This window comes from Rana temporaria, chromosome 4 (assembly GCF_905171775.1).
Source record: "Rana temporaria chromosome 4, aRanTem1.1, whole genome shotgun sequence".
Classification (NCBI taxonomy): Eukaryota; Metazoa; Chordata; class Amphibia; order Anura; family Ranidae; genus Rana; species Rana temporaria.
Genome location: NC_053492.1, coordinates 72,608,307 through 72,634,332, shown reverse-complemented (window position 1 = coordinate 72,634,332; position 26,026 = coordinate 72,608,307). Strand labels below are relative to the sequence as shown.

The window sequence follows — 26,026 nt, the reverse complement described above, 5'->3', positions numbered from 1 at the left end:
GAGCGAAAAAAACGCTCGGAGGTAGGCAAGGAGGGTCCTTGCACAGGGCGAGGTCCCTAGCCCTTCCCAAACCGTGGGAACAGCATGCGCTTACCACCTGTGGCATCCTCAATGATGCCAGTCAGGGAAGACCCAAAAGGACCGTTCACCCTTAACGGTGATCACCAAGGCCACCTTAGAGGTCCTTCTTCCAGCTCCTGCAGCAGGAGCTTCGCCCTTTAAGTCGGGGCCTGCCAGGGCCCCGGCCAGAGCCGGCCTCACCGCCGAACCCACCACCGTGAATAGGGAGCGGGCCACGGCCTCCACTCTCCTATCAGCGGGATCCTGAAATGCAGGAGCCCCTTCCACAGGCAATGTGGTGGCCTTGCGCAGTCTGCACACAGGGGGGTCCACTGGCGGAGGAGAGACCTACTTTTTTTTTTTTTTTTTTTTTTAAAGCCCCCCTCAAGGGGGTAACGGGTTGCAAAGTTTTTTGACAAACTTTTTGCGGTGCATCCCATTCCTTGTATAACATATTGTCCAAATAAGGAACACAAGGAAACACTTCAGCGATGCGTGGTAGTGTGCTGGTACTGACACGGAGGTGTCTCCGCCACATCCTCAATTTTTAGAGCCTCACGCACCGCAGAAACAAGAGCTCCAACAAATTCTTGCCAGCAACTGACTGCAGCAGAGTCATCCTCACTATCCATAAGGGTTAACACCCGCAGCCTCTGACATAACAGAACCAGAAAAAAACAGCGATTCTGTGTCATCCCCAGAAGCAGGCTTCAGGGAGGGGGCGCTTTTTTACCCCCCATCCGGACACCAGCTGCTTCAAACCTGGCAAGAAACCCAGGACAGCCAACATAACAGATGTGGCAGGGGGAGGGGCGTTAAGGGTTAACTCAGGCATAGCTTGAGTTCCATAGTGTCAGCGCTGAGTCACCCACCCTGCAAGGCAGGACAAAAAAACCCCACTGGTCACCTCCTTGCTGCTATTGCAGAGCATGGGGGCCCCCGGTATTCACCACCCCACCCAGCTGCAGAGGGAGCTGAAAAACCTCAGGTGTGCTCTGATGTGCCGACTGTGATGTGTATTCACCTCATGGAAGATTCACAGCACTAAAACTGTAACAGCACTAAAACTGACCAGAGGCTGTGCCGAGTCATCTCAGGGAAGAATCACATCGTTACCAAGGAGATTTCCAAGACGGCCGCTGTCTGAGGTAAAAATTACCTCATAGAACACAGCAGCCCTGACTGCTTTGTCTGTTACCTCAGAAAAGAATCACAGCGTTACCAAGGAGATTTCCAAGACGGCCGCTGTCTGAGGTAAAAATTACCTCATAGAACACAGCAGCACTGACTGCTTTGTTACCTCAGAAAAGAATCACAGCGTTACCAAGGAGATTTCCAAGACGGCCGCTGTCTGAGGTAAAAATTACCTCATAGAACACAGCAGCCCTGACTGCTTTTTCTGTTACCTCAGAAAAGAATCACAGCGTTACCAAGGAGATTTCCAAGACGGCCGCTGTCTGAGGTAAAAATTACCTCATAGAACACAGCAGCACACAGCAGCACCCTCCAGAGTAACAACACAGTCCCCCTAACAACACACGGGCCCCGGTGGTAACAAAGAAAACCCAGGAGGCCCCCCTTCACAGCCACTACCCAGTCAGGGGAAGGAGGGAGAGGAAGGGGAGAGAGGAAAGCAGGGCGGACCCTCAGTCGACCTCCCCAGGGAAACCACCAGCCAGACCACTTACCTGAGTAAGGGGCCACTACTTACCTGTCCTGCGACTACCCGGCTGGAGGTATCCCAGACAGATCCAACGTCCGTAAACGGCATGGCTGTCGGCCAGACACACTGTGACAAAGCCATAGAGACCGGTCATATGTGTGCCCTAGAACCAAAGTTCCCCGGCCGCCCCTGGAGCAATGGGGCCTGTCGTGGACGTCCCAAAGCTGAGCTGAGGGCCGGCACACGCTCGAAGGCCGAACATGGGGGGACTACAAGGGTCGAGGACCCAGCCTGTCACCCAGTCGGCTGTTGATAGAAGAATCGCAGGATTCAAAAATGCAGGAACAAAATAATAAAAAAAAAGCGAGAAAAATCGCCAGAAAAAACCTCCAGAGTCCAGGAACTCCAGAGATAGCCTTGACCTCCTGTCGTTAGGCAGAAAACAAACTGAGGCTGCAAATGCAGGGTGTGGGTTATGCCTGGGGGAGCCACGCCCCCTGGGAGGAGCAGCATGAAGGAAAGTTTTTAACACCTTAAGTGCTGTAGAATTCTGCCTAAATCTCCTGGTAGGAAGAAGCATAACCCTAAGGTCAATGAAGGCTGTGTCCGTCTATGAACGAAAGAGAAATATTATTTATTTTTTCAAAGTTGAGGCTCTTTTTTTGTTTATAGCACAAAAAAAAAAAAAACACGCAGTGGTGGTCAAATACCACCAAAAGAAAGCTCCATTTGTGGGGAAAAAAAAAGTACAAAAAATTTGTTTGGGTACAGTGTCGCACAACCGCACAATTGTCAGTTAAAGTAACGCAACGCTGTATCGCAAAAAATTGCCTGGTGATGAAGGGTAGGTAAATCTTCCGGAGCTGAAGTGGTTAAAGTAGAACCACTTCTTTACAGCTAAGGAAGCCATCATCCATGCCACGGTTTGATCTGCAGTTGCCATGTTGCTGTGCATGTGATCAGCTATGAAACCAGCCCTTTGATGGCTGGACTATTTGGTTAGGAGCCAACATAAGATCATAACTGTTTTGTAAAATAATTAAATTAGTGGGTTTAGTTCCCGCCTTAGCCTTTGGGTTATACAGTCAGTAGCAGGAGAATTTCTCCTGTAGGTAGCATTAAAGATGTTCTGTGTCCCTCAATGGATGAGAAGAAAATAATGGCATTTGTCTTTAATACCTTGAGTGAAAGACCCGCAGTAGGTAGGTAGGCAGACTCTCCTACATGACACAATCCGATATTCTCTTTTAGAAAGCTTCTTTCTCTCTTTGTGATTATAGTCATCTGGGTTTTGTGAAATTTTGTTAGGGGAATTGATTAAATACCTAACCAATATAGGTTTAGGAAGAGGTATACTGTAACCTATGGAAAGGATAACACTGGAGGATCTGTCTGCATAGTCACAGCTCAGGAACTCAGCATTAAAACCAGAAGCGGTCAGGTAAATAGCATCTGTTGGAAGAAGGTCTATTTATTTCAGCATTGTATTCCTATTAGCCTAAGGCCCACTGAATCACTTCATCACTACACTGTGTTCATGGACCATGCAAATAGACAAAGGATTTATTGCTGTCTACACAATAATTCTCCAATATCACTGCCAATTCCCATCACAATGAATTTCAAAGCTGTTCAGGCACAAAAAAAAAAATATAACAGAGGATATACCTTCTGTAAATGCAAACACTGATAATTTTAAATCGATGGGCCATCAAAGCAGTGTCAAGACTGCAGTGTGAAAACAAAATGCCAATGCCATGCCAGACAACATTTACAACTTTCAGTCCCCAGTCCCCTAAAGTCTCTTATTTTTGTCTCTCTTGTCAGAGATTGCAGCTTTGAGGGCCCCACGTACAATGCAACACTATCAGTCCTGGATTGCAACTGAGGGCCCATCCACAACCTGGAGCATCAGAAAGCAGAAAAAAGTGCCAGCTGCAGGGGGTGCAAGGGACAAGGTGAAAAAAATGGTTTTACTGGCACCCTAGGCCAGGGCCGCCGAAAAGGGGTACCACTGGTCCGCCTGTAGCAGGCCCGGCCAAACAGGGGGGTCTGGACAGCAGGGGGTGGTTTTACAATGTCCTGTGTCTGTGTCTTTTCCGGCAGCAGCTAAAAGCTGATTTCTCTCCCTCCCACTGGCTTTTAACTGCTGCAGGGAGAGAAGCAGACACAGGGGTATAAATGACCCCCTCTGCACTGACCCCCCTCTCTGTTCTGCCGACATCCGATTCCCTCTGTGTGTCTGGGCTCCTTTTCCACAGTGCTGCCATCTCCCTGTCCCCCCAGCTACTGCGTTTACATATGGGGGATTTTTTTTAGGAAGGAGAATGGTGGAAGGGGTCAGTAAATGGTCATTTACCGGGTCCTTCCATTTCTGAATGGACAGAGTGAGTGATCAATACTTATAACTGAGGCATAGTAAACTGTGTTTATGAATGACCAGGAGCCTCTGTCTCCTGGTCATTCATCTTCAGCGGCTTTAGAGAAAGAAACTGAAGAATCTGTGTCCTCAATTATTTTCTCTGTATCAAAGGTGAAATGTCAGGGGTCTAGACATAGTTTAGACCCCTAATATCTCACCAAAGCTCCCAACAACAAAAAAAAACTGTAATAAAAATTTCAAAAATACATTGTAAAAAATAATTTGTAAAAATCATAAAAAAATTGTAAATAAAAATAAATAAAAATGAAGGTCTCATTCACACGGGTTTTCTGGCCCATACAGTGTGAATAAGCAGTTTGTTTTGCAGCTGGAGCAATTTGTTGGGGCCGTTTTCACACTGCAGCTCAAAAAAAGATGCTTTTACAGGCATATGAGCTTTAAGAAGCTTGTACTTTTGTAGGCTCTTTTGCATGTTTTTATTGAGCTTATTTAAACTTCTTTGAGCTTTTTTCCCACACCGCAAATTTTTTAAATTTTTTGGTGTGCTTTTCAGCTTCTTTGAGCTTTTTCATGCCCGTTCGCACTATTTTGCACATTTTAGGCCAGCAAGTCAAAGAACTGAATGAACTGGGTCAGCACAACAGCCAAGAACTAGAATATTCAGAAGGAATGCTCAGCAACTGCTGCTTATATATTTCTCTTAATACAGGTTTGCTTAACCTCCCTGGCGGGATGATTCTTTCAGAAAAAAGGTGCTGAAAGCGGTACCATTATTTGCAAGGAAATTTGGCGTTTTATATTGTAGGTCTGTAATTTTTAGAAATAACTCACTTAAATCTGACCAAACAAGATTCTAATAGGCATCCCGGGTATGACATTTTTTTAAAAACAAAATTATAAATTATAATATAATAAATAATTATAAATAATTATAACAAATAATAATATAATTATAATAAAAATTATTCAATAATGTAATCAAATCAAAATCACTGAAATTTGCTCAGTTGCAGAATTGTCGCTGTCATTACTTTTATTATTTATGATGAATTTCCCCACAAATCGCTATCACACAATTCTGCAAGTGATTATAATTTATTATCGCTGTTTTCTAGCTGCTCTAAAACCATTTTTGACATAAAGGGACACTTTTGGTTGCTATGGACAATCTACAGTTTTTATTATATAAAAGTACATGTAGGGCACTGGGCAGACCACTAGGGACAAGGGGGGTGTGTATTTTTTACATATAGTACTGTAATCTATAAGATTACAGTATACTGTATGTAATGTGTTTGTTTACGTTTTTGAATTTGGCGCCATTCTCCGCTCCCGTGCGTCGTAACGTCGCAGGGAACGGAGATCGGCGGCACAGGAGGACGCTGTGTGAATCGAGCGAGGTCCCGCTCGCTCACACAGCGCGGTGGCATCGCTGGATCCAGGGACAAGGTAAGTAAACACTCCCTGTGGATCCAGCGAGGCGAGCCCGAGTCTGACTCGGGGTTACCGCTCGCAGCATGAAAATCTAACCCAGAGTCAGACTCGGGAATACCGCCAGGCAGGTTAAAGGATAAGTTCACCTTTTATTAAGAAAATAATAACTGCACATCTTAAAATGTTGCACCAGCGATCAGCAGTTTGAGGGTGCAATGCCAGGATCCTGCAGACACTCAGTGAACTGTCTGCCCTAACCTCCCATATAGGCAGTTACTGAACTGTAGGAACAAATCAATGAACTACAAGAGCACTCTCCAGCGTCCTCACAGTTTATTAGGAACTACAAGCCGTCTGCTACGGCAGCCATCGATACTTGTAGTTCATTCATTCATTCTCTGAATAAATGACGTAGCTGTGTGGGCGGGGACCAGCACAGCCATGCTGTTTTCAAATTGTGACAGCGGGTGGGGGGAGAAGATACCCTGCTCGTTGTCACGGGATGAGGGGAGTGTGGGTAGGTGCTGTGCTGTACTGTAACATGTTACACCCTAAATACAGGTATAACCATAGGCGTGCGCACAGGGTGTGCCAGGTGTGTCTGGGCACACCCTAATCACACTGTGCTGCACAGGGATTCCCCCTGCTGCTTGGCTGCAAAGAAAGGGACTGGGGAATCTCTGCCCTCAATCACCTTTCTCTGTATCTAAAGTGAGACATCAGGGGTCTGTTTAGACCCCTGATATTTCACTAAAGCCCCCCAATGGGGCTCAAAAAATTTTTACAAAAATGTAAAAAAATTATTGTAAAAAAATAATAAAACATTAAATTGTAAAAAAAGTAATATTAAAAAAATACAAATAAACTACTGACACCAATCTCTGCCCTACTGACACCTCCACTGCTCTACGACACCAACCTCTGCCCTATATATATTTACATACACACGTGTGTTCGAGTTTCATCTCCGTGTATTACAGGCTGCAGCTGACCTAACATGGCGTCATTACATACCTTGAACAGGAGCTTAGCAGCTTCTAGGAAGTGATTAGCTTTGCGGTAAAGTTCAATTGCATCCAGAGTTTTGTTCTTTTCTAACAAATGGGAGGCGTATTTGGCAAGCAGTGATCCTATTTCTTTCATGTTGTGATTTTTGGCAAGCTCAACGGCTTTATTCCACTGTAAGAAAGAAGCCAAAAGTGTGAAATCTAATTCATATTTTTTAACAATGGAGCAATAGTTATGTGATAGCGTGTTATACAGAAATCAAATACATGCAGCTGGTACACTTACAATACGTTCAACCATTCCCAGTTTTACTTTCCCACAATTTACACTTTAGCCTTCTTAAAGTAGAAGTCTGAAATAAACCTACCTAATCTTAAACCTGTTCCCACCCCCCATTCAAAGCCTTTTACTATCTAGCCTGTAAAAGGCCGAGTATACTTCCTTCAAAGGGAGGAAACAAATAGATTACTATGAAGCAACACAGACAACTTGATAAATAAAGCTGGATATACACATAGATTTTTTGAAGAAGAGAGTAACAGATTCATACATCCGCCCTATGCACCCTGGATGGACAAATCTCTCGCTCCAGCTATTGTATTCTGACAGCTGTCAAAATAGCCAAACAGCAGCAGCATCGGGTTGGATGCAAGCACTGTTTAGGCAACAATTCTCCACCTGGCTCCTTTCATTTTTCAATCGAGGGATGTAGGACTGGAGGGGATTGGCAGGGCCACCCACTGATCAAATATGGACCAGTTCATCATGAACTGGTCACAATTTGTTCAGGATATGGCCAGCTGTAAATTCAACACTTCAGATTTCTGATATGTGCCTGCTGTACCATGTACTTGTATGAGAAAGCCTCCTGTTCTCTTTGTATTGCTTCCTTTATGTGAAATCCCTGATGTTCCTGTCAAGCCCTCTACTTTCCCATTACAAATTTACCACACTAAGCAGGAGATCTCACCGTGGACAGTTCTCTAGCTGTGCTGAGAACTCAGCCTGTTTTCCTCCAATGATCAGACATGTCCTGCCCCCCCCCCCCCACACACAAGGTTATTTACGAACGAAAAATCCACTTTGCACTACAAGTGCAAAGTGCATTTGAAATTGCACTGAAAGTGCACTTGGAAGTGCAGTCGCTGTAGACCTGAGGGGGACATGCAAGGATAATAAAAAACAGCATTTTAGCATGCACATGATTGGATGATAAAATCAGTAGAGCTTCCTCTCATTTCAGATCTACCCCTCAGATTCACAGCGACTGCACTTTCTAGTGCACTTTCAGTGCAATTTCAAGTGCACTTTGCACTTGTAGTGCAAAGTGTATTTGCCTTTTGTAAATAACCCCCACAGCCTTTTACTGGGAAGCTAAGTGTGCTGCTGCTCCCCCCTCCCCCCACAGCTCTTATGCAGCTAAGAAAATTGTGCAGGGCTTTGTTTTTCCCCGCACTAGAATCGGATCGCATGGGTGTTCTCACCTATGTGATCCGATTCCTGTGCAAGTTCAAGGTTGGCACTGCAATCTGTAAACTAAACTGGGGTGCAATCTGTAAATCTGCAATCTGTAAACTAAACAAAGTTAATGACACCCACAGCGGTTTGCAGAAGGCAGTGTGAACTGCCCACGGGAGGAATGTGATGCAGGAACCAGCGTCGTAATCGCACTGGTTCCTGCATCACAGATATGTGAACCCAGGGTAAAGCGGTAGTAAAGCCTGCGTCGTGATTTTTACCTACAGGTAAGACTTTAATAATGAATAAACAAAAAAAATCCAGCGCTCAAAAGGGACCAGTGAGAAGAGAACTATTGCAATTGCTATATTCAATCAAGTTCATTTATTTGTTGGATGCACATAAAAATAATTAAAAACTCACAACTGTCAATGAGAATGAGATGATAAAATTGATAAAATGTATCTGATGAAAAGAAAAAGAAAACTCATACTCATCGTTGAAGTGCTACAAAACTAAGGCCCGGATTCTCATACGAGTTACGCCGGCGTATCTCCAGATACGCCGGCGTAACTCTGAGTCCGAGCCGTCGTATCTTGGCGCCCGATTCAAAGAATCAGATACGCCAAAATTTCACTAAGCTACGACCAGCGTAAGTCTCTTACGCCGTCGTACCTTAACTGCATATTTACGCTGGCCGCTAGGGGCGTGTACGCTGATTTACGCCTAGAAATATGTAAATCAGCTAGATACGCCAATTCACGAACGTACGCCCGGGCGACGCAGTACAGATACGCCTTTTACGTTAGGCTTTTCCCGGGCGTAAAGTTACCCCTGCTATACGAGGCGTACCAATGTTAAGTATGGCCGTCGGAACAGTGTCAAATTTTTCAAGTTTTACGTCGTTCGCGCAAGTCATTCGCGAATAGGGCTGTGCGTCATTTACATTCACGTCATTTACGTGGGGTCACATAAAATTTACATAACACACGCCCACATCTTCCACATTTGAATTAGGCGGGCTTACGCCAGCCTATTTACGCTACGCCGCCGCAACTTTGGTTTGAGAATACGGCACTTGCCTGTCAAAGTTGCGGAGGCGTAACGTAAATAGGATACGTTACGCCCGCACAAAGATGCGCGCTTCTACGTGAATCCGGGCCTAAGTGTGTACAATCCCGCCAGGATTCTAAGTACCAAGGGGTTAATGTCATCAAGTGTGCTCCGGGTCCTGATGTTGGATAACTGATCCAGATCCAAAATTGAAGTGAACAGATCTAGAATTCATTCAGATCAATTCTGGATCAGTTATCCAGGAGTCAGAGCACACTTGATGACATTAACCCCTTGGTTATATATATATGCATTCAACAAATAAATGAACTTGATTGAATCTAGCAATTGCAATAGTTCTCTTCTCACTGGTCCCTTTGAGCGCTGTATATTTTTGTTTATTTATTGTCCACTTTCTCCAGAAGTTACCAACTACACTGGAGTCCAGTTTTTTTATTATCTAAGGATTGACAGTTTTTAGTGCCTATAGACTCTTTTGTTTTTTTAAGACTTTAATAATGAGCTAGTATGCGTATTTCATAATGTGCTAGTATGCGTATTTCATAATGTGCTAGTATGCGATGCATACCAGCACATTAACCACTTAAGGACCTTGCCTGTTTTTCAGAATTGGTGTTTACAAGATTAAAAAAAAAATTTTGCTAGAAAATTACTTAGAACCCCCAAACATTATATATATTTTTTTCTCACACCCTAGAGAATAAAATGGTGGTCGTTGCAATACTTTTTGTCACACCGTATTTGCGCAGCGGTCTTACAAGCACACTATTTTTGGAAAACATTAACTTTTTTTAATTAAAAAATAAGACACCAGTAAAGTTAGCCCAATTTTTTTATATATTGTGAAAGATAATGTTACGCCGAGTAAATTGATACCCAACATCCCACGCTTCAAAATTGCACCCGCTCGTGGAATGGCGTCAAACTTTTACCCTTAAAAATCTCCATAGGCGACATTTAAAAAATTCTATAGGTTGCATCTTTTGAGTTACAGAGGAGGTCTAGGGCTAGAATTATTGCTCTCGCTCTAACGATCGAAGTGATACCTCACTTGTGCGGTTTGAACACCGTTTTCATATGCGGGCGCTACTCACATACGCATTTGCTTCTGCGCGCGAGCTCTTCGGAACGGGGCGCTTTAAAAAAAAGTTTTGTTTTCTTATTTTATTCATTTTTACACTGTTTAAAAAAAAAAAAAAAAAACACTTTTATTCCTATTACAAGGAATGTAAACATCCCTTGTAATAGAAAAAAGCATGACAGGTCCTCTTAAATATGAGATCTGGCGTCAAAAAGACTTCAGATCTCATTTAGACTAAAATGCAATAAAATTAAAAAAATTGTAATTTGCAAAAAAATTACAACAGGAAAATATGCCTTTAAGAAGCGTTCTGACGTCGCTTTCCGCCCTGCTATGCTATGGAGACGGGTGGGGGCCATCTTGCCCTCACTCAAATCCCAGCCAAGCAGGAGGAAGGACCTGATCGCCTCCGCCGCTGCTGACGGCTTTGGTAAGCGGCGGAGGGCGCAAGAGAGCGACAGGAGGGGGGGCCCCTCTCCCACCACCGATAATGGTGATCTCGCAGCGAATCCGCCACAGAGACCAACGTTATCGTTAACAGGACCGCTCACAGGAAAGATGGATATCTCGGTTGTGGCAGCAGCTGCTGCCGTTACCTGAGATATCCATCTTTAAAGTGTCGACGTATATATATGTGAGCGGGTGCTTGAGTGGTTAAGCCATTTTCTTACAGGTGTTTTTTCATTAATAATAATAATAATAATAATAATAATAATATTATTATTATTATTAAGCCAGCTATGGTTTACAACCGCTTTAATAAGCTATTTTTCTTTCTTAGGAAAACAAATCAACTGATAAACTGCCTGAGTCTACAGTGTGTGGCAGGTACACTTAAGAAATATGGATTTAGCACATCAGAACTGCTGGAGGAATTTTACAAGTGGTTGAATAGAACCATTTATTCTTAGAGGAAAATAGCTGTTTTACCATACATCATTCTATAGGCACAGAGGAGACGTTCTCTCCATCCATGAACAGAGAAATACAGAGGAGCACAACAGCGGTCTGTCGTGTGCTGACATTTCTACCTCCCACTTCTTGTGTTTGCAAACACAACATAAAGACGCTCAGAGAAAAGGGCACTAAGGTCTACACACAGCGTGTCTATGTGACCTCCATGCCAATGCAGGTCGTAAAGTTCATGAAAGTTTGTATACAATAAAAAAAAAAAACAGTCTGTGTTCTCCTATATGAGTAGAAAAACCCGGGAAGGAACAAGGCTGTAACTGGAGGGAAATCCTCCGCCATAGATGTATGATGAAAATTACCCATAGACATGGACACCTGTTGTACCATTAGCAGATAATGCTGGGCTTTCGTAATAGAAAGTAGAGTGTGAATTGCAAACCTGGGGTCATTCAGTTATAAGTATTTATTTGTTAAAGGTTTTATACAAATAATCCCCCAAGAAAATAAAATTCACCAAAAAACATTAGGGCCCATTCACACCTACTGTTCTTATGCATTTTTGCATGTGCGTAATCATGTGTTTTTTGTGCATTCATTTACAGTAGGCCCCGTACATTGATCATCGACCAAAGTGTACCAGCCTAATTTTTTCAAAAGAGCACCGCAAGGCAATGCATGTGTTCTTATTTTGGTGGGCTGAGAGGCCAGTATAAGGCCTCGTACACACGACCAGTTTTCCTCGGCAGAATCCATCAAGAAACTTGGTGGGAGAGTTTTTTTGCTGAGGAAACCGGCCGTGTGTACATTTTTCATCGAGGAAACTGTCAAGGAACTCGTCAAGCCAAAAAGAGAGCAAGTTCTCTTTTTCCTCGACGGGAGTCAAATTGGCTCGTCGAATTCCTCATCGGGCTGGTTTCCGACGAGAAACTTGAGCGTGTGTATGCTAAGGAACCCCGTCCCGTCTCATAATAAAGTATGAGACGGGAGTAAAAGTAGCATTTGTAATGGAGATAACAAATTTTTAAAGCTGTAACAGACTGAAAAGTGCAAATCGTCTCTTTCCAAACTTTTATTTAACACGCAAACACATGAGATTAGCAAAAGCAGCCCCAAGAGTTGTGCAAGTGGAATCAAACTTCCCCTGCCGTCGGACTTGATTTGCACCCGAATCTGTGAACAGGGAAGCACCCCATGCTGAGACTTGCAGCCGCAGCATACGTGAACCCAGCCTAGCCATATTTGGGCTGTGTGAATGAATGACGTGACCGTGTGGGTGGAGCCCCGCACCGCCGTGCTGATTTTAAAAATGACAGCTAGTACAAGAAACTTCTTCCCGTACTACTGCTACAGGGAGAGAGGGCAGCAGCTGCAGCATTGGGAACAATCCCTAGATGTAGTCCTTTCCCATTATCAACACCGCTAATGAATTTAAATAAAACCTGTTTTCAATACATACCTTCTTTGGACTCAGTGGCATCATCACTGGTTCTGTTTGCTTCTCTATGTAATGCAGGCAAATTATGACTGTTGTGGGGGGCTATACATAGCTTTCTGAAAAACATCACCGCACTCTGCTCTTAGGACGGGTTGTACAAATATCAAAATGCCATGATGAATGACAGTTTCTAGAACTGCATGCAGACTGTCCTAAATAATGCCAACATGTGATGCAGACCCCCTATTACTGAAAGAACCAAAATCTAGATTGCAAGCTCCTTGAGGGCAGGGGCTGATGTAAATATACAACATATATGTAAAGCTCTGCGTGAATTGACAGCGCTGTACACGTACCTGTCACAATGAATGAAAACGGGAGGGCCAGTGAGAGTAAGGCTTGGGGACAAAGAGCTAGATGATGATTGACATCCACCAGCCTGGAAATAAGAAGGGTTTTATCGGACTTGCTGTAGCTTCTAATGCACACTATGGGAGAATTTACTAAAACTGGTGTACTCAGAATCTGGTAGCCAATCAGCTTCTAGGTTTTATTGTCAAAGCTTAAAAGGAACACTAAAGTAAAAAAAAAATGTTGTTGTTTTTTATTTTACATGTTATACTTACCTCCACTGTGCAGCTCGTTTTGCACAGAGTGTCCCCAATCCGTGTCTTCTGGGGTCCCTCGGCGGCTGTCTCGGCTCCTCCTCGCAAGAGCTTTCCACCTTCATGCGAGCGAGCTTGCATGGTGGAAAGCTTTTGCGGGCGCGCTCCCGTGATACAGCGGAGGGCATAGCCGCCGACTGTATCACTCGGCCCCGCCCCCCGGCGTGCCGCATCATCAGATGTGATTGACAGCAGCGCCAGCCAATGGCTGCGCTGCTATCAATCCGTCCAGCCTAGCCAATCAACGGCCAGGCTGGGAACAGAAGAGGATCACGGGGACGCACGCGGGACTTTAGAGGGGTGAGGTAAGTAAAACGGGGATTCGGGGGGGGGGGGGGGGGGGGGGGGGGGGGGGTCGGTACCGTCGGATGTTTTTTCATAGGATGCATTAAGGTGAAAAAACATTTACCATTACAACCCCTTTAACTGAACAGGCTGAAGTTAGAAGCTGATTGGTTACCATGCACAGCTGCACCAGATTCTGTTTGCTCTAGTTTTAGTAAATCCCTAACCTCCCCTATGATTAGCTTACCGTGTGCAGGGAAGGATGGAGTTCAGCTAAAAGTCAATAGTGAGGGTAAGAATGAAGATGTAGCATCTCAATAAATAAAAAAATGACAAAAAACTGTATCTGTGTACTGATATGCAACTACTGCTTACCTGGTTGAGGTGCATGCATGCGTCTACAGCTGCTTTTGGCATGTTACACTTGAGGAAGGCGGCCACAGCCTGCTCACACATCCCTACTGTCACAAACATGCGAGAAATGTCCTGGACAACAACAATAGGAAGAAGATGCTGATCACATTGATATGTAGTAACCAAATGACAAAATCCACAATATTCATATAAATCACTGCTTCTATTAAGGGTCTATGCTTGTAAGGAATGTGAAATAATGGAATATTATATGTCTGACATTATCTACTCCATTTTAGATCTAGGATTCCATTTTATATAACATAGGTCTCTGTAGAGACATTTCAATATGTATTTTTTGTTTTTGCTTTTATTCTAACATTTAAGTTTTGCGGTTTTCATAAATAGAATATGTGCTAGATGGCTAGTTCCGGAGCAGGCATTCTGTATGCAAGTAACGTGTTCTTCTGTCTTTAAAGTTTAACAATTGTTCCTTAAAATCCTCTGAAATCTGTAAGACTGAAACTTGTGAACTTGTTCCCCTTTTTCTAAACATGTCAGGAGGAGGAGATTTCTGTAACTCTCTGTATGTGTGTATAAAAGCTCTGTCGAAAAATATAGCAATTTGCAATCTCTAATACAGCATATATCGTGTCTGTGTTATAAATTGACCGACCGGTGTGGGGGTTAAAATATCCAACTGTCCAAGGTCCAGCCTAGGCAACAGAACCAGAACCGAACCTAACAGAACTGGTACCAGGAAGCGGGGTACTGATTGACCAGGTAAGGCCACACTTATTCTCGAATTTTACATTTGGGTGTTTTTGTGTTCTTTGCCTGGCTCAGTAGAACCTCGGATATTTTAAATTTTTAGTTTTAAAATTCTGTTGTGCGTATTGCAGAGGTTGCGGTTATAAAGGATAGGGAGAGTCCGACGGAGTGTCTGACTATAAACTAATGAGTCCGACGGGGTGTCTGACTATAATCTATTGAAAGAATATTTCAGGGTAGCAGCAGATTGCTCCCTGAAGAAGGACGGACAGAGTGGAGCCCCAAGTACAAAAGAGCTCATTTCTTGTTTTGTATTGTCTGAAATTGATGTGATTTAATCTGTTACAACCTTTTGATTGATATAGAACACAATGTATTGTATAATATAAGATTGATGGTTGTTGTTTTTGTGACAAGTGATTGCATGTCATACTCTGTGCCAAAGACCTCCTGTAGTGAGTGCAAAACAGGTTTAACTTTCTTGGCAGACGGGTCAAAGTTATCCCTAATCTCTGTATGGCCGGGAGGACATAGAAGTCCAACCCAACTAGGCAACAGGAGATTTTACCCGTTTAATTCCAAAAAAAAAACAGTCCCCCTGCACTAGAGTGCACCGAGTAAATATATATACAATCAGATACCGTTCACCCCACAGGAAGGTCTTAGAGAAGGCCTGTCCCCGGACGAAGTGAAGGAGATTGTGCAAAGGACAGGACAAACTTTAGTTGTCTGTCCCTTTTCTTTACCAGTGTCCCAAATATTTTAAGGAGGACTTGAAATACAGAGTACCGACATGGGTAATAAATTTGGGAAGGAGTGTTCAGAAGGTGAGCTGAAGCAACCCTCCCCTATAGAGTTTGTTAAGAATGAAATACCAATTGTATATTGTGATCCTTTTTGGGATTTGATAATGAAACGAAGCCATCAATTGCATATGTCAGGATACAGTCCAGTGGGTCCTGTGAATAGGGTATGAGGTAGAGAAGATGTGTGGAATAGGAAAGAACATATATCCACCAGGAGATTGGGATACGGAGTATATGAAAAAAAAATGTTGTAAGAAGTGGAGGCCTTTAGTGGAAAAATATGAAAAGAAATATGCGGAGTTGGACCAAGGTACTGCCCTTCCTAGGGAGGTTCCTCCACCTTATACCAGGCGCCCACCCCCAGTTCCAACCGCGCCAACTCCACCATCCTATGTTTTTGTTAAAGAGGAAGCTCCTCGCAGAAAATTATACCCCGTTCTTTCAAATCCTCAAGTTGCAATCATGGCTTGTGGCTCTGCAACTGACCAGCAAAAACGGCAATGGGAAGGTAGAGCCAAAGAGGAGGCAGATAAGAGGGCATTTGAAGAAGACAGGAAAATAAGAGAAGCCCAGACAATAGCGGATACACTGAGAGAGCTTGGGGAGTTGCAAAGGGACTTAGAGGAGATGGAAGAATCGAGACGCATCCAAGAACAGCATAGAGAAATAAGATTAAAACGTGAACAAATGAGTGAGCATAAACAAACTCTTGATGAGCAAGCCCGGGAAATGAGTAATCTTAGGAAAAAAACTTGGGATGGAGGGATGAGGAGGAAATATTAGCACTTTAGATTTCAAATGTTCGAGTCCCATAGACTTTAACAGGTCTTTTTGAGGCAAAAGGAGGATTGTTCCCAGCTTTAACGGGAGAGCCCATGCTGGAGGAAACACCCCTGTTGGCGGCATAAATGCCCTACCAACAACAGAATCAGTATCCTAGTGATAATCAGTATCCTCCACGCTCTGTGCCATACCCTCGCCAGGGCCCACAAAATGATCAAGCATGTTTCCATTGTGGTGGCTTTGGCCACTGGAGGGCTAACTGCCCACAAGGGAGACAAAGTCATTGAGGTAAAAAGGGAAACAGGGGAGCTTATAGAGGTCAAAACCCTAACTGGAATGACAATAGACAGATAGCCCAGTACCCACAGTGGAACCAACAGGCACAATCTCAGTCCCGTCCTTAGTTCTTTGCTCTTGTTCTGGCATTTGGCAGGCTTTACCTACTTGAAACCTTGTTGTAGAGGGGGAAGACACCTCCGTTCCGGTTGACACAGGGAATTAATGGGATACCAACATCACACGACATAACATCAGATTTAGAAATCTGTAACCAAGATGGCAAGTTCCTATGTAAATGCAGTTTTGCTCTGTTACTTACTTGCCCAGTCTCTCTAGCTGGTAGAGACTTACTGTCCAAATTACGGATCAAAATAATTTTTGAGCCCAATGGCACCGTGTCAGTTAAATCACCAGACTGTGATGTGTCAGTGCAGAAACGGGTGGACATCAGATCTTTCTTTGTGGCTCTACCCCCACCAGTAGGTCAGCATAAAATATGGGCAGAGTCCAAAGATTCTGTGGGTTTCCTAAATTGCACACCCTACCGGCCGACAATCAGACAGGGATGTCTCCCCATTTTTCAGAAACAATATCCCCTGTCTGAGGAGAAGTTGAATGGTATAGACCCACAGATAGAATTATTTTTACAAAAGGGCATACTGACTCCAGTCATCAGTCCTTGGAACACACCCATTAACCCCGTAAGAAAGGCAAACGGAACATGGCGCTTGGTACAAGATTTAAGACCCTTGAACAAATGCATTATACCTCTACCTCCCCTCGTTGCAGATATTAGCACCATCTTTGCTCCTCTGACACCAGAACATAAATGGTATATGGTGATAGACCTTGCCAATGTATTTTTTAGTGTGCCCGTTGATGCTGCGAGTCAGCCCCTCTTTAGTTTTTCATGGAAACGCGACCGACTGACATGGACCAGGTTACTGCAGGGTTTTGTGGACAGTCCGGCCGCCTTCAGCATGGTGTTAAATCAATCCCTGACTGACTGGGTGCCTGAACATGGTTCAGTTCTGATCCAATACGTGGACGATCTTCTAATAGGAAATGGGACGGAAACTGGCTGTAGTAATGACTCTGTGCATCTGTTAGACCACCTCGCTGACAAGGGTCACTTAGCATCTTTCAAGAAGGTGCAGTGGTGCTCGTCTCGGGTGGAATACTTGGGAGCGGTCATCTCGGAAGGTGCCAGGCTGGTATCCCCTGCCAGAGTAGAGGCCATATCGGCACTGAGCAGACCGAGCGACAAACGCTCACTGCTGTCTTTCCTAGGCTCAATAGTGTACTGTAGGCAATGGATTCCAGACTGTTCATTTCATGACTCAGTCCTTAGGAAGGCTACACTCGCCACAGCCCCCAAACAAATTAACTGGACCCATGAGATGGTCACTGCCTATGACACACTGGTGCGTTCACTTTGTAATGCACCCGCTTTGGGGCTGATACAACATGGTAGGCCTTTTTCACTGTATTGTCTCATTGTGGGGAATACCATGGCTGCTGTTCTGACTCAGGAGCATGGTGGTAAGCAAAGACCTGTAACGTATATTTCAAAAAAAAAAAAAAAAACTGCCTGTTCAGGTTCAGGGTATGCCCGCTTGTCTTCAAGCACTGGCCGCCTGTGCCTTAGCAGTACAGGCGGCAGAGAAACTTGTTCTGGCATCACCCATGACCCTTTTCACAACTCACAGTGTCACACAACTGATGCAAAACATGAACACGCAACATATGACAGCTCAAAGGTTAAGTGGGTACGAGATAATTCTCTTAAACACACAAAATTTAGAGATGAAAACTTGTCCATCCACTACTCCTATAGTACGGTTTCTGCACTCCCTCATTAAAACTAATGCCTGAATCAGAGCCAGTGCCCGAGCATAATTGCGAAGACCTAATTTCCCAAACAACCTCCCCAAGAGCTGATTTAAAGGAGAAACCCCTAGAAGGGGGCATTGACATATGTGGACGGTAGCTGTACACGTCCCGATGATAAAACCTACCGTACTGGTTATGCAGTTGTCCAACTTCCTGACATTATTCATGAATCAAAACCCTTAGTCGCAAAATCTGCGCAAGAGGCTGAACTTACTGCTTTAATACGTGCCTGTCAGCTGTTTGCAAACCCTTATTGAAACATTACTAGATGCCATACACCTGCCTAAAGCAATTGCAGTGATTAAAGTGAAAGCTCATACTACGAGTAGGACCACGGAAGCACTTGGCAATGCACTTGCTGACAAAGTAACCAAACAAGCAGCGGATACTATCCCTGCACATGATTTGCCCCCTCCATTAGGACCTCTTACAGACTTACAAATAGACTTTACACATATGCCAAAACAGAAAGGAAATGTAAAATATCTTTTGGTAATTGTGGAACGAATGAATAGAAACATTATCTTCCAGGTGTACTTTACCAGATAAGGGTCACTCCTAATTCTAGAGGGTATTCCCCTTTTGAGATACTCATGGGACATCCTCCAGCTGAGAATAGTGTAGGAAAGGATAATGATTTGTTTTCTCAACAGGAGACTTGGATGAAACATCTGGTGAGTACTATCCAACATACCCAAGAAGGAGTTGCTGTCACCCTTTCTCCTCTTTCTACAGATCCAACTCACCCCTTTATACCTGAGATGAGGTATTGGTTAAGCAATTGGCCGTGAGGAGAAAGACAGGCCCCATTTACCAAGGTCCATATATGGTGGAAAAGGTCCCTTGAAGATAAAGACCCCAGAAGCCCCGATGGCTCCCCCCTTGGAGCGAGGGCTCAAGAACAAGGAGGACACAAAGCTAGAAGCCCCGATGGCTCCCCTCTTGGAGCGAGGGCTCAAGAACAAGGAGGACGCAAAGCTAGAGACCCTGATGGCTCCCTCCATAGAGCAAGGGTCCGGGAAAACCAGCACTTAACTGCCAATCAGGTGTACAATAGAACGATACAAGGAGGGAAATATTGTGGACTATTGCTTATACTGTTTGTGGTGACCGCTTTTGTGGTTTGCTACTTCACCCCAGGTTGATACATAAGATAGGAAAAGGCCAAGACCCAAAATTAGTCATAGTAAGGAAAAGATTCATACCATTTAGATGGCGAACCAAATTTGGTATAGTGAGTGATCCCAAGAAAAGTAAACATTCTTTGGGATCAGAGGAGGGATGTAAGGAATGTGAAATAATGGAATATTATATGTCTGACATTATCTACTCCATTTTAGATCTAGGATTCCATTTTATATAACATAGGTCTCTGTAGAGACATTTCAATATGTATTTTTTGTTTTTGCTTTTATTCTAACATTTAAGTTTTGCGGTTTTCATAAATAGAATATGTTCTAGATGGCTAGTTCCGGAGCAGGCATTCTGTATGCAAGTAACGTGTTCTTCTGTCTTTAAAGTTTAACAATTGTTCCTTAAAATCCTCTGAAATCTGTAAGACTGAAACTTGTGAACTTGTTCCCCTTTTTCTAAACATGTCAGGAGGAGGAGATTTCTGTAACTCTCTGTATTTGTGTATAAAAGCTCTGTCGAAAAATATAGCAATTTGCAATCTCTAATACAGCATATATCGTGTCTGTGTTATAAATTGGCCGACCGGTGTGGGGGTTAAAATATCCAACTGTCCAAGGTCCAGCCTAGGCAACAGAACCAGAACCGAACCCAACAATGCTGTCAATATGTCAAACTATTAAAATACACCCACCCACAACCACAGTTAACTCATTTGCTTTGTTCCTACACCAATAACTTTAAAAAAATGTTTTAGCCTTTATGTTGGTGAATCTTTTAGAGATGATTGCAGCCTATTATACAGCCAATAGATTAAATGTTTAGGTGAGAATTCTACCAGGAATGTCTTTCTTCACCTCATGTATCTGTGTGTGGCAGTCTGTCCCTGTTAGTCTCTGTGTCACTCAGGCTATTTATGCACAGGCTGGTGCGTGAACAATGTGAATTACGTCATTTCCGGGTTTATTCATTGCAGAGGAGATCAGGGAACCGATGTTCCTCAATCTTCTCCCAAACAATGAGTTGGAGCATTTTACTGTGGTCCTGAGCTACCCAGAGAAACTGGAGACCCGGGAACCCTAAGCACCGAAGGACAAGGCAGCACCTTCTACAGCCACCCGGTGTTAAAAAAAAACAACACCAAGCTCATGCAGCCTTGAGCTTGTTTTAACCCCTTATATACCCGGACGTTTAAAAATATACCTTGGTAGACAAGAGATTAAAGTGGATCTAGTGTCAAATATACATTTTAATGGAGTTGTAAAGGAAATGACTGTTTACAGGGTATAGAGACATAATAGTTAACTGATTCCTTTTAAAAATGATTAAAAATAGATAAAAATCAATCATATAATGTACCTACAGTTTCTAGTTTCGTTTTTGCATGTTGTTTTCTGCTTCTGTGATGTACAGAGCCACAGAGCCAATACAGGGCAGTGATGGTTTGGAAAATGAAACCGATTGGTGCTGTGGGGTTTTAGACACACAGTAATCACACCTCCTTGATTAGTGACCACAGAGAGAAAGCTCCCAGTACTGTGGTTATCAGGAAACCGACAACCAGGAAGTGTGGAGATCAGAGAAGAATTACAGCAACTTGAGAGCAAAAATTAACAATGAGGACAATGAGGACACTGCATTAAGGTAAAGAAAGCTATTAAGATTAAAAAAAAAAAGAATCATTTACAAACCCTTTAAGGTTAATAGCAAGTGGATAAAGTAATGTGGTTGGACTCACTGACCTAAAATGAGGTAGAACTAAGCTTGTCTTTTGCATTGTATCCAATGTCATTTACCAGTGATTATAAAGGATAAAACATTTTTTTTTTAAAATAACAAACATGACATACCTATTTGCTCTGTGATGGGGTCTGCACAGGGCAACCCCGATCCCCCTCCTCTTCAGTCCCACACTGGAACTTTTTGTCCCATCCTCAGCCGAGTGCCCCATAGCAAGCTGCTTGCTATGGGGGGCACCCGTGTGTGCTTGCTTGCTCCTGAGCCTGCTCTGTGTGTCCAAAATACACACAGCACCTAGGTCAGTCCGCCCCCCACTGGCTGTGACTGACAGCAGCAGGAACCAATGACTCCCACTGCTGTGTCTGAGCCAATGAGGAAGGAGAGAGCCACTGCTCTTGTGCACATTGCTGGATCAAGAACTGCTGGGGTAAGTATTCAGGAAGGGGGGGGGGGTTGTTGCAGAAGGTTTTATTTTTTAGCTGAAATCGGTAGTTAACCGCATAAATATACGGAAAAATATATAATTGGGCATCTTCACACGTATTTCTTCTGGGTTTGCGGGCCTCTGCAATATGAATAGTCGAGCGGTGATGACATCATTCCTACACATGCGTGCGGAGTCACTTTTTAAGACACGGCTCAGAAGGAATGGCACGGGGTATGCCGTTCCTTCGGAGCGCATGCGCTGGTGATGTCACTGGTTGCATCTAAATTAAATATCTTCTAAGTGGTTCACATTTAGGAGATATTTACTGTACCTATAGGTAAGCCTTATTATATACTTACCTATATATAAAAATCATAAAGGGAGTTTACTCCCACTTTAATGCAGAGAATGCATGGGTGCTCACCATGTGCCCCCCAACTGTTGCAGAACTACAAATTCCATCACGCTTCTGCCTTTGGGAGTCATGCTCCTAACCATCAGCACTGCAATGCATCATAGGACTTGTAGTTCTGAAACTGGAGGGACGCAGGTTGAGCACACATGAAATAAAGTAATAAAACCTTCTGCCTTTAGAACCACTTTAAGCATATAAGAACATAGAAGTTCTGTGGGCTTTATAAATGCAATTTTCCTGAGGCCCCGTGCATTTACACCCCCTATACATTTCGAAGTTATACTAATGTATAAATGGTGATTGAAGCTTTTTTTCCAGAGATCGCCCTACTTTTTGCTAAAACTTTCTGCATCGGTCCTGCTTGAAACGTAGAAGGGGGTACAGCCAGGAAACACTTTGCTGAAAATGTGAATGTTAGTGCAAATAAAAAGAAAGCATCTCAGTACTGTTTTGTAGCAATGTATATGATCTTATATACAATACAGAAATTTGATGATAAACTTACAGGAAGTAACTTATGGTTCTCTGGTAAGGAATTAGCTAAAACCTCAAGTCCGTCATAATCTTCCAACATGTAGTAGCATTCTGCCAATCGTTCCTGATTCCTGCCCTGTATATAGTACTGCACAGCGTTCAACCTACACACAGAGAAATGTCAGTAAGAAAAGACATAATTCCAACTGAAGATTCGTGACTATTTTCCTCTTTATACCCCAGCCTAATTTTTCCCACTCTGGAGCCTTGTGCTGGCATAGATGGGTAATAGGCTACCCCCTAATCGCAAGTGTCCTCACACAGACTTGCTCCAACTTTGGGCTCAGGCACATAGGTATTAAACATTGGGTCTGGTCCCCTAAAGCAGTGGTCTCCAACCTTTTTGGCACCAAGGACCGGTTTGTGAAAGAATATTTTTCCAAGGCTCGGTAGGAGGAATCGCGATGTGTTGCGTTAGCGGTTAGTGCGGGAACCCTGAAAATGCATTGCGGGTTCCCGCATCACAGGTTTTGCCGCGGCAGTTCACATTGCCCTATGCAAACTGCTGGGAGTGTCCGTTAAAAGTTAACAACACCCCCAAATCAGTTCGCATATCGCAGTGCGATCTGCAAACTCGGACAGGAATCGGATCGCATGGGTGTTCACACCCATGCGAGCCATTTCTGCTACGGACAAAAAAAAAAAAAAAAAGGGTCCTGTGCGAGTTTGATGTGAATTCAGCCATACAATTTGTATGGCTGAAATTGCATCGCACAGAGATCGCATGTGATGTGCACTGCAGTGCGGTGCAAATCACATCCAAACTCTGACATTGGTGCAGTGTGAACCAGCCCTAAATGTCCCAGTGTAAAAATATTATTAAATGTCCCAGTATGAAAATATTATTAAAATGTCCCAGTATAAAAAATGATTAAATGTCCCAGTATAAAAAAAATATTAAATGTCCCAGTATAAAAAAAATATACCCTGTTTCCCCAAAAATAAGACCTACCCTGAAAATAAGACCTAGCGTTATTTTCCAGGAGGGCTGAAATATAAGCCCTACCCCGAAAATAAGCCCTAGTTAAAAAATGCTTGTAAAATCCTATAATCCACTATATTACAGTAGTTTATAATGTACAATGTGTGTGTTTCTGTAATAAAATTGCAGGGAAGAGAGCTCCGGCGGGTAACAGAAGTGCAGAGCGGCGCTATAACAAATGTATTTGGCACAATTATATTACAGAAACGCACATACTGTACATTATATAATACTGTAATAGAGTGGATTATAGGATTGTACAAGCATTTTAACTCGGGTCACACTGGGGATTCCTGACAGGCAGGGAGGGAGAGGGGGAGAGAAGGGGGAGCACATTACATGGTAAGACCTACCCTGAAAATAAGCCCTACTGTGTATTTTGTTGGCATAATTAATATAAGACCCAGGCTTATTTTCGGGGAAACACGGGTACAAGTCCCTCTGCAGTGCCCACTATACTTGCAGTCTCAGCACAGGAATGTGAGGGGGAGCCGTTGGAGATTGCCGGAATGCATAGGGAGGGTGGGCGGAGAGATGACGTCATTCTCTCTCGCTCTCATCGGGCGGCCGCGCGTAGCCTTGCAGCCCCGTATGTTAGGGCGGGACAGTGGCGTGCCTCTGCGTAGCGCAGAGAGATGGCGTCATCTCTCTGCTCGGGCAGCTGTATTTCTGACGGTCTCCTCCGTGGCCTGGATATAGCGGCGGTACGGCCCGGACAGTGTCCCTTGCATTGCAGCTCGGCTAGAGAGGCGGTGCGGGCCGGGGGTTGATGACCTCTGCCCTAAAGCATTGACACACAACCTAGAGGGCAGCAAGTAATGCAACATTCAGAGATGTGAAAGTCATCCATAAACACCACTCTTTTTAGAAATTAATAAAAAGAGATACTAACTAGAACATAATATTGATCATTAAAGTGTTTGCCTGAGAATGAACATCAGCAACAATGAAAGATAATATAAAGCACCAAAAAAATATATATTGTATATGGTTGTGTACACTTGAAAATGGACTTCTGCAAAATAGTATATAAATATCGTATGTACTCATCCATACCATTTTTGTCTGTCTGCAAAGTAGTCACCAATGGCATTGTAGGCCTGTTCTAGCAGTGCATCGTCTGAGTCCCCGGAACCCGTTCTGAGCAACTGCAGCACTCTGAACCAGTCACCCAACTTTATTCTTAGACTGATAGCAAGATCTCTGTAAAGAGTATGAAAGGTTTAGCTCAGCAGCAAGTCATATGCTGTACATATAAAATTACAACTGGAAATTACCAAGAATGATGATGTGGGTAGGGAAAGTGCACGGGTGGAGGATACCCATGCTACTTGCCTGTTATTGTGGCATTTCTAAGAGGTGAGCTGTGGGATAGTTGGTTGTGACACGCATAACAATGATTTATGGAAGAAAGAAGATATACAGGAAAGATGGAGAGAGAAAGTGATGTCAGTCTTGTGGGCCTCTTACATTTTCTCTCTGTAGTTTATTACTTTTGGTACTTAGCATCACAGAACAGCATTGTGATATTAAGAGTTCCCAGAACTCTACCTATTAGTATAAAAGTGTGGGACATTTCTGGCGGGAGTCACTCTCTGACATACAAAAGACTTGTTTGAGCCTGCATGTCTTTTTATGGAAAGCAATGCAACTTAGACACTTGGGCCCGGATTCACAAAGAACTTGCGCCGATGTATCTCAAGATACGCCGACGCAAGTACAAATGTGCGCCGTCGTATCTATGCGCCGACCCACATACTAAGATACGCCTAAAAATAGGCTTCCTACGACCGACGTAACTTGCCTACGCCGTCGTATCGTGGGCGCATATTTACGTTGGGCGCATTTGTCGCTCTCATTGATTTTCTATGCACATATGCAAATGAGGGAGATACGCCGATTCACGAACGTACTTGCGCCGGCGCATAATATACGCGACTTGCGTAAGTCGTACGTCCGGCGTAAAGTTATTCCCCATATATGAGGCACAACCCATGCAAAAGATATGTACCAGGGAACACAAGCCGTCGTATTTTACGTTGGACGTGAATATGGCTGAGCATAGGTTGCGTTCACGCCGTAGGCAGTGATCCGTCGTATCTTAGGCAGTTGTTCCGACGTGATTCTGAGCATGCGCAGAAGGATGCGTCCACGTCCCGGCGCATGCGCAGTTGGCGATTCGTATCTGTCTGTCGCTCGGCCCCTCATTTGCATGGGGTCCCGCCTCATTAGCATGGCTCACACCCACTTCCACTTACGCCGACTTACGACTTGGAAACCTAGCGCAGATTTGGCAGCACTGGCTTTGTGAATCCAGTGCTTACCTCTATGCGCTGCGTCAGCGTAGCGTAAAGAAGATACGCTACGGCGGCATAAATATGCGCCGCTGTTTGTGAATCCGGGCCTTGGGGTTTATATACTAAAGCTGGAGTGCAAAATCAGACTCCGTTATG

At 43.8% G+C, this 26,026-nt stretch overlaps 1 protein-coding gene across 1 annotated transcript in view; it reads right to left on the bottom strand.

Annotated features, from left to right (window-relative positions):
- Positions 1-26,026, bottom strand: part of WDR35 (WD repeat domain 35) — a 157,923-nt gene that overhangs the window by 26,573 nt on the left and 105,324 nt on the right. The window contains exons 22-25 of the mRNA XM_040348549.1: positions 24,630-24,776; positions 22,563-22,695; positions 13,834-13,944; positions 6,555-6,719 (exon numbers count right to left, since the gene is read on the bottom strand). Coding sequence (XP_040204483.1) covers positions 6,555-6,719; positions 13,834-13,944; positions 22,563-22,695; positions 24,630-24,776 — 556 coding nt within the window. The remainder of the gene's footprint in view (positions 1-6,554; positions 6,720-13,833; positions 13,945-22,562; positions 22,696-24,629; positions 24,777-26,026) is intronic.